Source organism: Rhagoletis pomonella, unplaced genomic scaffold (assembly GCF_013731165.1).
Source record: "Rhagoletis pomonella isolate Grant_MI unplaced genomic scaffold, Rhpom_1.0 Rhpom_scaffold_00003, whole genome shotgun sequence".
Taxonomy (NCBI): domain Eukaryota; kingdom Metazoa; phylum Arthropoda; class Insecta; order Diptera; family Tephritidae; genus Rhagoletis; species Rhagoletis pomonella.
Genome location: NW_023458557.1, coordinates 38,543,613 through 38,556,882, shown reverse-complemented (window position 1 = coordinate 38,556,882; position 13,270 = coordinate 38,543,613). Strand labels below are relative to the sequence as shown.

Sequence of the window (13,270 nt, the reverse complement as noted above, 5' to 3'; positions counted from 1 at the left end):
CAAATGAAACTTTATGAAAACCAACGAATCTGGTGGCCGGAACGATAAAAAGCAAGGTATCTGAAAAAAAATAATGTTGTTAGCAACAAATAATTGTTTAATATAAACTCTTTTACCTCCAATTGAATATTACGTCTTATAAACACGGGTGGTGAGTGGCGCAGCCAAATGCAGCTTCACCAAAACCGGAACGATAAAAAAGCAAGGTATCTGTAAAAAATAATGTTCTTAGTAACAATATATTTTAACTAAAATTCACAATTATACTTGCTGGCACAACAAAGAATGGCGGGTATATTTGCGCGCATTGAAAATCAGCTGACTACTATGACAGCGTTCAAAGCTACCATTAGGCCATAAAAGCCTTCAAAGTAAAGCAAAGCAAACTAAAGTAAGCAAAGCAAGCAAAGCAAGCGTGCATTGGACCAATACCTTGAGTGTCGCCGGGCAAGCTTCAAGCACCCGACATTCAACCCGACACTCACACATGTACTTGTTGCTGGGGTAACCAACAACGGATGCTTGAAATCGCCGACGAGCTTTACATTAAACAATAGAAATTAGAGGTGCAAAACTATCGATGGCACTATCGATGTTTTTTATTTTTCCCTACTATCGATTGTTTTTTGGTCCTATCGATAGTCCGACAGACATGTGATTCAGTATTTATTTTAGTTTTATTTCTTCTTTTCTTTTCATTTCTCTTAAACATCCAAGTTGAACTAAAAATTTGGTTGCTAAGAGTAATGTCAAATTTCGAAAATGACGGAAAACCTTGCATCTTTTAAAATACCGCTAAAAAACTGATTCAAGGTAATTTATACCAAAACTTTCAATATTATCTACCACCACTATTTACTATTTATGAAAAGGTAAATAAAAACCATTACTTCTCAGATAAAAAATGGTTTCTTCATCTAAAATTGAAATTTACTTGATGAATGCCTTATATATGACGGAGGATATCTAAAACCACAAATATAAAATTTCAGTATGCCCAATTTTTTTTCCATTTCAATTCATTTCAAATTTTCAATAACTTTACTTCTAACTTAACGGTTAAACAATTACAAAAAGTGTACAGTAGTTTACAAGAATATCCAAACGTAGTTTCGAAATATATTCTTAGGGAAATCTTCATACGAAAATTGAGCCAAAACCATATAAATACGATACTATCGACGATATATCGATAGTTATGAAAATAATATCGAAAACTATCGATAGTTTTGCACCTCCAATAGAAATCGCAAAAATTAGCAAATAAAATACTCGCTTTGTTTTGTTTTGTTGTCAAATTTCTGAGAAATGTGAAGTCACCACGATGCGATACAGAAAGAACAAGGACCAGGGATGTAATTTTAAGTAATCTATTATTCAGTGGCAACGCGCAGAGCGTTCGGGGCAGCAATATTAATTTGTATCAAATATAACATTAAACGGTGGTTCTAATACATTTTTTGATATTATTAACCATAGTACATACATTATATGGTATTTCTTTCAAAATTAATGTACTATATAAACTTTTTTTTCAAATATTTCTCAAGTTTCTTTCATGAGTGCTGAAAAGCAACCATGCGTGTAAGAATTGTGTGCTACCTAAAATTTCACCTCTGGAAATTTTATCCCCATAAAGGACTTCACCACAGTTTTTTTACTGGATATACTGAGCAGCTAAGCGTTTAAAGAAAATGGCTGTAAATATAGACGAATACGATTCCCAGGTAATTTATAATAAAATTCCTAATGAAAATTCACAGTAAATACTTTCAACCACTTCCAGCTTCAAAGTGTAGAGCAATGCTTACAGAACACCAAAAACGAGGAAGAGCGGATTGCATTAGCCAGTCTTAAGACAGATCTTTTAGAACTTATTGAATTAACGAAGGAAACGCATGAAAAGGAAGCGTTACAGAATGAAGATAGATGTGTTCTCAATGAAGAATTGGAGAAATTTAACAGCGAAATAGCACAATTGAGTAATGATGATACAGCCGGCAAGATCACGCAAGACTGTAGTGAAGATGTGAAAAAATTTCCAGAACTCGAGGTAAACCTAGAATTACTGAATGTAACTAGTTAATCATTAAAATCCACAAGTTCGAACTAGAAAACATTATCGGCCAAAAGTGTTCTGCACCCCACCAACATTCCTGGGGCGCAACAAGTTACCATAACGCGATAGTATGTTCAATTGAGGTTACTGCCCATACGGCTCGCTTGCGTATACTCTTCACCAATCCAACTCATCGCGAGATGTTGCCTTGCTTGTTTTTCCTCGAAGGGGAGTGTCGATTCGATGATATGCATTGCCACTACTCCCACGGCGAGCTTGTAGATGTAGATCAGTTAGGAAACTACACTGAACCAGATTTTACTCGCCTTGCACGTAATTGCGTTGTACTTGCGAAATTACCTGACCGCCTTTGGCATCGAGGTCGAGTTCTTTGCGCTAATTTTATAGAAAAGATATGTCGTGTTCGACTCGATAGAAAAGATGAAAATAAACGGGAACGTGACTTTTCGTTTGAAGATTTACTCCCAATATTCCATGGTTCGTAAAGTGCCTTAAAGCTATATAAAATGTAACAAATTAAAAATTATCTTTCCCTATGAAAATATATGCAGATGATGATCTATCTAGCGGAAGCTCGAGTGGTTCTGATGACGAAGTAATAAACTCGGAAGGTAGTGAATATATGAAAATTTCTAAGCGAACACAATTAACGGAGCAGAGCTTATTTGAATTTAAGACTGCAGAGCCCCTAGGAGAGTGGGAAAAGCATACGCGGGTAAGTTAATCTGTTTTAGGCGCCTATTAAGGTTCACAACTAAGCTTATACAATGTTCTGACCGCCAACGAAAACACCTTGAAAACGAGTTTTGGGATTGTGGGCTGTTCACACCGACTGTTGGTGTTTTCGTTGACATTTCTTACATCCTTTGTTTACAGTTTTGCTGCACAAATACAAAACCAAAATACTTTTCCTTCAATTTCTTTTCATTAACAACCTTTTACTTCCATGCTTATTTTATTTTGGTCAGCCAATTAACATTAAATCCGAAATGGCGTATTAAAGAAGTAAAATATGACTTCCACTTCGATAAATAATCGAAAAAAACTAGTGCAGAAACCGATTGGAATGAGTGGAACGTGAGTTTTCAAGTGCTTTTCAGCGAAAACTTGTTTTCGTTTGACAGATTTTACATTGACGAAAACACAAGTTTTAGGTCGAAAACCAGTTTCAGCAACGAAAACATGTTTTCGATGTCGGTCAGAACATGGTATAAGTTGAATGGAATATGTTTTAAGACTTGAATTCAGTTGTGTCCCGCAACAAGTGGCGGATACAAGGAAGGGGGGGGGGGTTATTTTTTCATTTCAACCTTCAATCACATTTGCATAGTAGAACTGGTCAAAATTCCTTGGTGTGTTTTTCTGATAAGTAATGAACAAATAAATAATCAAGGCGAATTAATATATGGTGATAGCAGGAGTACAAAAACAAAAATTTACATGTATTTTGTTTTTGCTTTGGCGGCATAAACTGTCAAAATCTGTAAGAGTATGTGTAGAAATTCAAACAAAATTTTTCAATTTGATATCGGAAGCCGTGCGGCGAAACACATCCACAAAATCAGCTGAGCTAGTAACACCACCTTATATAAATTCGCCTTGCAAATAATAATGCGACGGCGCGAAATGATAAAAGCTATTTTTTGACATGTTCTGCTTTACAACTTGAAGAGTTGTGATAAAATGTTTTAAGTTATAATATAAAAAACAGGGAAGTAAAAAGGATCCCAATATTTTTTTTAATTTGGCCATTTTATGATGCATTTCCCTATATGCATAAAAAACCAGCTGTTCAAAAAATAGTAGTGCTTAAGTTGAGAAGCTCTAACATTTTAAAGAAATAAAAATATCTTCATAGTTTTTAAGTTATTTGACTATTATTCGGTGTAAAATTACTACAAATATGGTACCCCCTTTTGCAATTAGGAAAATAAACGCATCTCTTTTTCGATAAACGAGAAGTGGTAATAATTCCAAGAAATCCAGGGGAAATCTTTAGCTATTTGTACAACGATTTAGGGGTGGGGGAGGAGGGGGAGAGGGCGTGGCTACCCAAACCCCACTAAACAAAGGAGGTTGAACGCCGCTTTATGAAAAGTCACCCCTCACCTCCTCCCCCCCCTAAAGACCCCTTGGGAGCTGTTTGAAAATACGGGAATTTTAGATTTTTTTGCAAAGAAAAAACAAAGTTAAACTTGCGTCCGAAGAAGTGGGGCTGAACACCTTTTGCAGAGAACACCTTTCTGCGTAGGCGGCCTTCGGCCGCGCTTAGAGATTATAACCCTTACTACGTAGAATTCTCCTTTCTGTGTGACATAACTGGGGCTACCGGCCCAGTGATGTAACCTTGGGAAAGGATGAAGTAACTAGAATTCCCTTTCTGTGTGGTAAACCTGGGGCAGCCGCCCCAGTGATGTCTATTTTGGTTACTCGGTGTTTTATAAAAATATCTTGTATATAAAAATGTATATACAAATTTATAACAAAAATTTGCAATAAATACCATATTTCCAACCGACATTATTGTTAAATTAGTGCACAGATTTAGTAAATTAAATATTTGTAATCTAATGAAGCGTGAACTGTTGTCTTCAAGTGTGTGTAAAAGTTTTTTGATTCGATTCACGCGTTTGGGCACAGCAACCCAAAATCGTTGTACAAATTCATAAAGAGTACCCAAATCCAGACCAAATGTACAAAAAACCTCACACCTAAGGGTATCGTGTTAGTCTTATCTAATAACCTCAAATTGGATATGTCTTCTTCCAGACTATCCATTGGTCGTCAATAGAATACAGAAAACCGCTTAAGATGCAGTTTGAGACAAGTTGGAAGTGTGGGGGCAGATCACTACGATATTGGCATGTTTTCCGTAGTTTGGTATTTGTCCTTATGGATACCAAATGTACTTTATTTTACAGGAAATCATATTAGTACCACATGAACGTTGAAAGTTCTCAACAAAAAAGGTGCCTAAAAGATTAACGAACCAAAAAATACCAGTAAATTGCGCAAAAAGCTATTTTCGTCCAAAAGTGATCGGTATAAGGCAAAGAGGAATTTCATATGGCCAACATTAAAAGGATAGAAAGTCTGTGAGGAAAGGTTAAAACCAATTCTGAAAGTAAAATGGGCTTAAGTCCGTATTAGACGCTATCAGGATGTTAGCGGCCCTCTGTAACATCAAAATTGATCCAAATTAAACTGAAAAAGATTTCGTACGAGATATCAGACGCAAATAAACAACAAATAGTACAAAACATTGGCTATATCTTTAGTTTTAACTTTGTGAAGGTAACCACTACTATTATTTTGAACAGCTCAATTAAGCACTATTACTTTGCTTAAGCCGTAGTGTATAAACAAACCAATATTTTTAGTATATGAAACTTAAATATTCAGGAAATATCGAGAATCTACTTTTTTAACCTTTTTATATGCATCCTTTATGTGTACTTGTTGGGTTTCTTGTTTGATGGGAATGAAACAGCAAAACTGCATACATATTTCTAGGGCATATTTAGATCAGCGAGCGGTCGCTGTGGTGTAGTGGTTAGCAGTGCGCTACCACTCCGCAGGGCCTGGGTTCAAGCCGTGGTCAAAGCAACATCGCAAAACAAAATATAGAAAAAAAGGTTTTTCTTAACAGCGGTCTCCCCTCGGTAGGCAATGGCAAACCTCCGAGTGTATTTCGATGGCTGAGTGGAAGATCGACCTATCTCGGCAGCCAGTTCGAAAACGTCCTATCTCAGAAAATTTTTCAACAACGCTTTATCTCAGAAAACTTTTCAAGAACGCCCTACTTCAGAATTTGATTGGAAAACATCCTACCTGAGAATTGGGTTGAATAACGCCCTATCTCAGCTGCCGAACCAAAAACGTCCTATCTCAGCTTATTTTCAATGTGTTTTCGTTTGAGATAGGGCGTTTTTGAACCGAGTACTGAGATAGTGCGTTCTTCAACAAAATTCTGAGATAGTGTTTTTCAATAAAATTCTGAAATAGATTGTTTTTCAATAACATTCTGAAGTATGGCGTTCTTGAAAAGTTTTTTGAGATAGGGCGTTTTCGAACAGGCTGCCCAGATAGGTCGATCTTCCACTCAGCCATCGTGAATTCCCAGCGGTAGCCTGACCTCCTTCGTCCAGGTGGTCAATATGGTCGCAGAGGATTTCATAGGGGAGAGGGCTAGACATTTTGCAGTGAAGAAGCGAGAAAGATCGGAGAGATATTCCCACGACAGCAGAATGACTCGGGGTTTTACCCGACCAAGGGCTGTTGTTTCGGCGATCTAACCCCGTTTAGGTCGGCGAAGTATCTCAGAAGTTGCTCGTCCATAGGGCTACATTCACTACGTATTCTTCTACTCAGGGCTGGCATCGAGTTAAACCCAGGGCCAGAAATCTACACCTGCTGTGTATGCCAGAGACGACTACACTACAACTCCACCTCAGTCAAGTGTAATGCCTGCGAGGGGTGGAGTCACCTTAGAGTCTGCTCAGGACTACGGACACATCGACAGTGGACCACGTCGTACGTGGCCCACTGTTGCTCAAACAGAGCAGCCTCCACGGCTAACCTCAGTCCACCCGAGCAGCCTCACACAGTCACCACAGCACAACAACATAATAACACCACATACCATACCACAGCCACGACAGACCACATAACACACACAACCGCACCACTACCCACACGTCGCCGCCAACAACTCCTGGTTCCCCCTACAATCTGCACGGTATGTCAGACCAGGATATTCCGTAATGTGACATCAGTCAAGTGCAACACCTGCCTTGGCTGGTGCCACTTTAGGGCATGCTCAGGTCTGCGTACCACGCGAGATTGGACTGGGAACTTCGAGGGCCCGTGTTGCGCTGCTCGGTCGCAGACCTCAACTGCGACGCCTCCCGCCACCACCACGGCGGCAACCATCACAGCAGCGCACACAGCCAACGGTAAGAACACACACATCCCTAACACCCCACATCACGACACGTCTCCCAAACCACATGAAGCTCCTTCAATTTAACTGCAACGGGCTACAGAGCATGGTATATTGATAGCTGCGTCCAAGAGACGAAGTTGCACAGCAATTCAACTTTGTTGAATTGTGCCGGGTACAACGTGCACCGTCGAGATCGCGAGCGAGATAATGGTGGGGGCTTAGCGTTCATCACGCACCACACCGTGCAGTATCGTCTTATCGAAGCAGACATCGACCGCAGGGATACCACCCTAGAATGTCAGGGCATTGCTATCCGGTCAGGCGATGTTGAGCTCGAAATATTTAACATATACATACCCCCTGTCATACCTGAAAACCGAATGGTAGCAGGTGACTTTAATGCGCACCACGATCTTTGCCACTCAAGCCTGTCAAACGATCGTAGGGGAACAGTTCTGGCTGAGCAGATTCGACATTCTGCACAATGAACGACGACGCACCCACCAGGATTATGAGTAACTGCAGTAGCTCGCCAGACATCACCATAGTCAGCGCTGGTCTGATAAACAGCATAACATGGCGACCTATGCTGACTTGGCTGAGCAGATAGACGATTCGACATTCTGCACAATGAACGACGACGCACCCACCAGGATTATGGGTAACTGCAGTAGCTTGCCAGACATCACAATAGTCAGCGCTGGTCTGATAAACAGCATAACGTGGCGACCTATGCTGACTCTAGTATCAGACCATCTACCCATAGTCATCTCGATAGATCAACCAACCGACTTTGCCTCCGCCAAACACCGGACCTATATCAACTTTTCTAAAGCTGATTGGAAAGGTTACGCGGAGTTTACCGAAAACACATTCGCAGCGCTCCCCACACCAACCGACGTCCATCTTGGTGAACGTAAGTTCCGCAGGGCTATCACTGCTGCTGCAGCTCGCTTCATACCGGCAGGATGTATATCGGACCCACGTCCAAACTTCCCTGCCGAAGCGGCTATTCTAGCCGATGAGCGTGATAGCCTTCGTCGGGCCGATCCCGGAGATCCCCGTATCAGGGATCTCAACGCGGAGATTCGGCAACTTGTAAACGTACATAAGCGGAAGAAGTGGGAGGAGCATCTGAAGAATTGTAATTTCACCTCTGGTGTGAGCAAGCTTTGGTCAACCGTGAGGTCATTGTCTAATCCGACGAAGCACGACGACAGAGTCGAAATTTCCTTCGGTGACTATGCCTCGTCGGACCTGGAGCGATGCGCGAGCTATTTTAGCCGGCAGTTCATACTGCATCCTACGGTGGACAAAGCCAAGCGTCGAGTGACCAGAAGGCTGCACAAACTGCCAACAACTTGTGCCCCCCTTGCTTTCACTTGCGGTGAAGTTCAGGTGGCCATCGGGAAGGCGAAAGCCTCCAAAGCCATGGGTCCCGACGGAATATGCATGCTGATGTTGAAAAATTTGGGTTCTGCGGGGGTAGCGTACCTAACGGAGGTCCTCAACTTGTCAATGGCCACTCTCATCATCCCAGACATCTGGAAGGTGGGGAGAGTGGTCCCACTGCTCAAACCGGGGAAACCTGCCAACAAAGGAGATTCGTATCGTCCGATTACACTCCTTTCCCCGGTAGCGAAGACACTCGAGGCCTTGCTACTCCCGTACTTCACAAACCACCTGACCCCAGCGAAGCATCAGCATGGTTTCCGTAAAGTGCACAGTACAACAACAGCACTTAACGCCATAAACACTCAGATAACTCGTGGCCTTAACCGTAACCGTGCCTGTGAGAGAACGATTCTAGTAGCGTTGAACTTGTCAAAGGCGTTTGACACCGTCTGCCATTCCACGCTACTAGCAAATTATCTGAGTGGTCGACATTCGTCGGTAATGTTTAGAGACAAAACGAGTAAGCAGCGAAAAATAAAACAGGGGTTCCTCAGGGTGGTGTCCTTTCCCCGCTACTGTTTAACTTTTACATTTCAAAGCTCCCTCAACCACCAGAGGGAGTCTCGATTGTCTCTTATGCCGACGATTGCTCGATCATGGCGACTAGGAATGGAATTGATGACCTGTGTTCGAAAGTAAACGGCTATCTCTCCGAACTTTCTCGCTTCTTCACTGCAAAGTGTCTAGCGCTCTCCCCTACGAAATCCTCCGCGACCCTGTTCACAACCTGGACGAAGGAGGTCAGGCTACCGCTGGGGATTCACGTCGATGACACACCAATTCCGACGGTGAATAACCCCAAAATACTCGGAGTAACATTCGACAGCCTGCTCTCCTTCTCTGCTCACTCAACCGCTATTGTCAATAAAGTACAGAGCCGCAACAAGGTCCTCAAGTCGCTAGCCGGCAGTACTTGGGGCAAAGACAAAGAAACGTTGCTGGCAACATACAAGGCAATAGGCCGCCCGGTTTTGAACTACGCAGCGCCAGTGTGGTCGCCAGGGACTAGTAGGACGCAGTGGACGAAGCTACAGACTGTACAGAACACCGCACTCAGGACAGCGACAGGATGCCTCTTGATGTCGCCTGAACACCACCTGCACGGCGAGGCGCAAATGCTCCCTGTAAAGGAGCATAATATAATGCTCTGCAAGCAGTTCCTGATCGGGAGCCACAGAAGTGGCCACCCAAGCAGACAGCTGCTTGCAGAGGAGCCCTCGCCTAGGCACGTCAGGAGGCATCTATATGAACTGACGGACGAAGTCCAGAGGTTCATTAAGCAACCTCTGGACCCGACAGCTTACAGACAGGCCCTGAACGGCATTCACAGGGACTCAGCCTCGAGTTATGTAGACTCTAGACCTGTGAATGCCGTTCTAGGCATAGCACCCCCGGACATAGACGAGACGGAGCTTCATCTGCCTCGGGAGACACGCACAACACTCGCACAACTTCGCTCCGGCTACTGCAGCAGGTTGAACTCCTACTTGAGTAGGTTGAATGAGGATGTGCCGAATGAGTGTCCGGCATGCGGAGAGACCCCACATGACTCGAAACATCTCTTCGCATGCCCGAAAAACCCGACAACCCCTAACGGCCTTGTCCCTGTGGACAAACCCCACAGAAGCTGCACGATTCCTAGGGTTGCCATTAGTGGAACTTGACGACAACGACTGAGATACCAACCGTCCTGGGCGGGGTTGTTGTAGCCGCTACAACAACAACAACAACAACAACTTATGCTGACTTTAGCATCAGACCACCTACCCATAGTCATCTCGATAGATAAACCAGCCGACTCTGCCTCCGCAAAACACCGGACCTACATCAACTTTTCCAAAGCTGATTGGAAAGGTTACGCGGAGTTTACCGAAAACACCTTCACAGCGCTTCCCACACCAACCGACGTCCATCTCGGTGAACGTAAGTTCCGCAGGGCTGTCACTGCTGCTGCAGCTCGCTTCATACCGGCAAGATGTATAACGGACCCACCTCCGAACTTCCCCGCCGAAGCGAATGTTCTAGCCGATGAGCGTGATAGCCTTCGTCAGGCCGATCGCGAAGATCCCCGTATCAGGGATCTCAACGCGGAGATTCGGCAACTAGTAAACGTACATAAGCGGAAGAAGAGGGAGGAGCATCTGGAAGACCTGTGACTTCACCTCTGGTGTGAGCAAGCTTTGGTCAACCGTGAGGTCACAGTCCAATCCGAGGAAGCACGACGACAGAGTCGAAATTTCATTCGGCTACCATGCTTCGTCGGACCCGGAGCGATGCGCGAGCTATTTTAGCCGGCAGTTCATACTGCATCCTCCGGTGGACAAAGCCAAGCGTCGAGTGACCAGAAAGCTGCACAAACTGCCAACAACCTGTGCCCCCCTTGCTTTCACTTGCGGTGAAGTTCAGGTGGCCATCGGGAAGGCGAAAGCCTCCAAAGCCATGGGTCCCGACGGAATATGCATGCTGATGCTGAAAAATTTGGGTCCTGCGGGGGTAGCGTACCTAACGGAAGTCCTCAAATTGTCTATGGCCACTCTCATCATCCCAGACATCTGGAAGGTAGGGAGAGTGGTCCCACTGCTCAAACCTGGGAAACCTGCCAACAAAGGAGATTCTTATCGTCCGATAACACTCCTTTCCCCGGTAGCGAAGACACTCGAGGCCTTGCTACTCCCGTATTTCACAGACCACTTGACCCCAGCGAAGCATCAGCATGCTTTCCGTAAAGTGCACAGTACAACAACAGCACTTAACGCCTTAAACACTCAGATAACTCGTGGCATTAACCGACACCGTCCCTGTGAGAGAACGATTCTAGTAGCGTTGGACTTGTCAAAGGCGTTTGACACCGTCTGCCATTCCACGCTACTAGAAGATATAGATGCCTCCTCTCTCCCACAGAGGCTCAAACGGTGGTCGGCAAATTATCTGAGTGGTCGACACTCGTCGGTAATGTTTAGAGACAAAACGAGTAAATTCAGAAAAATAAAACAGGGGGTTCCACAGGGTGGTGTCGTTTGCCCGCTACTGTTTAACTTTTACATTTCAAAGCTCCCTCAACCACCAGAGGGAGTCTCGATTGTCTCTTACGCCGACGATTGCTCGATCATGGCGACTGGGAATGGAATTGATGACCTGTGTTCGAAAGTAAACGGGTATCTCTCCGTACTTTCTCGCTTCTTCACTGCAAAGTGTCTAGCCCTCTCCCCTACGAAATCCTCTGCGACCCTGTTCACAATCTGGACGAAGGAGGTCAGGCTACCGCTGGGAATTCACGTCGATGACACACCAATTCCGACGGTGAATAACTCCAAAATAATCGACAAACATTCGACAGCCTGCTCTCCTTCTCTGCGCACGCAACCGCTATTGTCAATAAAGTACAGAGCCGCAACAAGGTCCTCAAGTCGCTAGCCGGCAGTACTTGGGGCAAAGACAAAGAAACGTTGCTGGCAACATAGAAGGCAATAGGCCGACCGGTTTTAAACTACGCAGCGCCAGTGTGGTCGCCGGGGACTAGTAGGACGCAGTGGACGAAGCTACAGACTGTACAGAACACCGCACTCAGGACAGCGACAGGATGCCTCCTGATGTCGCCCGAACATCATCTCCACGGCGAGGCGCAAATGCTCCCCGTAAAGGAGCACAATATAATGCTCTGCAAGCAGTTCCTGATCGGGAGCCACAGAAGTGGCCACCCAAACAGACAGCTGCTTGCAGAGGAGCCCTCGCCTAGGACCGTCAGGAGGCATCTATATGAACTGACGGACGAAGTCCAGAGGTTCATCAAGCAACTTCTGGACCCGTCAGCTTACCGACTGGCCCTGAACGGCATTCAAAGGGAGTCAGTCTCGAGTTATGTAGACTCTAGACCTGTGAATGCCGTTCTAGCCATACCGCCCCCGGACATAGACGAGACGGAGCTTCATCTGCCTCGGGAGACACGAACGACAATAGCCCAACTTCGCTCTGGCTACTGCAGCAGGTTAAACTCCTACCTGAGTAGACTGCACGAGGATGTGCCAAATGAGAGTCCGTCATGCGGTGAGACTCCACATGACTCGAAACATCTCTTCGCATGGCCGGAAAACCCGACAACCCTAACGGCCTTTTTCCCTGTGGACCAACCCTACAGAAGCGGCACGCTTCCTAGGGCTGCCGTTAGTGGAACTTGACGACAACGACTGAGATACCAACCGTCCTGGGCGGGGTTGTTGTAGCCGCTACAACAACAACAACAACATCGGAGAGATATCCGTTTACTTTCGAACACAGGTCATCAATTCCATTCGCAGTCGCCATGATCGAGCAATCGTCGGCGTAGGAGACAATCGAGACTCCCTCTGGTGGTTGAGGGAGCTTTGAAATATAAAAGTTGAACAGTAGCGGGGAAAGGACACCACCCTGTGGAACACCCTGTTTTATTTTTCTAAGTTTGCTCGATTTGTCTCTAAACATTACCGACGAGTGTTGACCACTCATATAATTTGCCGACCACCGTTTGAGCCTCTGTGGGAGAGAGGAAGCCTCTATATCTTCTAGTAGCGTGGAATGGCTGACAGTGTCAAAAGCCTTTGACAGGTCCAACGCTACTAGAATCGTTCTCTCACAGGGACGGTTACGGTTATGGCCACGAGTTATCTGAGTGTTTATGGCTTTAAGTGCTGTTGTTGTACTGTGCACTTTACGGAAACCATACTGATGCTTCGCTGGGGTCAGGTGGTTCGTGAAATACGGGAGCAGCAGGGTCTCAATTGTCTTCGCTACCGGGGAAAGGAGTGTTATCGGTC

The 13,270-nt window shown here is 44.8% G+C and overlaps 1 protein-coding gene and 1 long non-coding RNA gene across 2 annotated transcripts in view; one reads left to right on the top strand and one right to left on the bottom strand.

Moving 5' to 3' along the window:
- Positions 1-344, bottom strand: LOC118736571. The gene is made up of 3 exons (XR_004992722.1): positions 260-344; positions 117-210; positions 1-60 (listed from the first exon to the last, which is right to left on the bottom strand). It is a non-coding gene; the product is annotated as an uncharacterized LOC118736571 (long non-coding RNA).
- Positions 345-1,625: 1,281 nt separating this feature from the next.
- The window catches only part of LOC118735193 (zinc finger CCCH-type with G patch domain-containing protein), a 98,948-nt gene continuing 87,303 nt past the window's right edge, over positions 1,626-13,270 (top strand). Inside the window, exons 1-4 of the mRNA XM_036464838.1 lie at positions 1,626-1,727; positions 1,787-2,053; positions 2,104-2,557; positions 2,632-2,795. Of these exons, the coding sequence (XP_036320731.1) occupies positions 1,695-1,727; positions 1,787-2,053; positions 2,104-2,557; positions 2,632-2,795 (918 nt within the window). The 5' untranslated portion in view covers positions 1,626-1,694. The remainder of the gene's footprint in view (positions 1,728-1,786; positions 2,054-2,103; positions 2,558-2,631; positions 2,796-13,270) is intronic.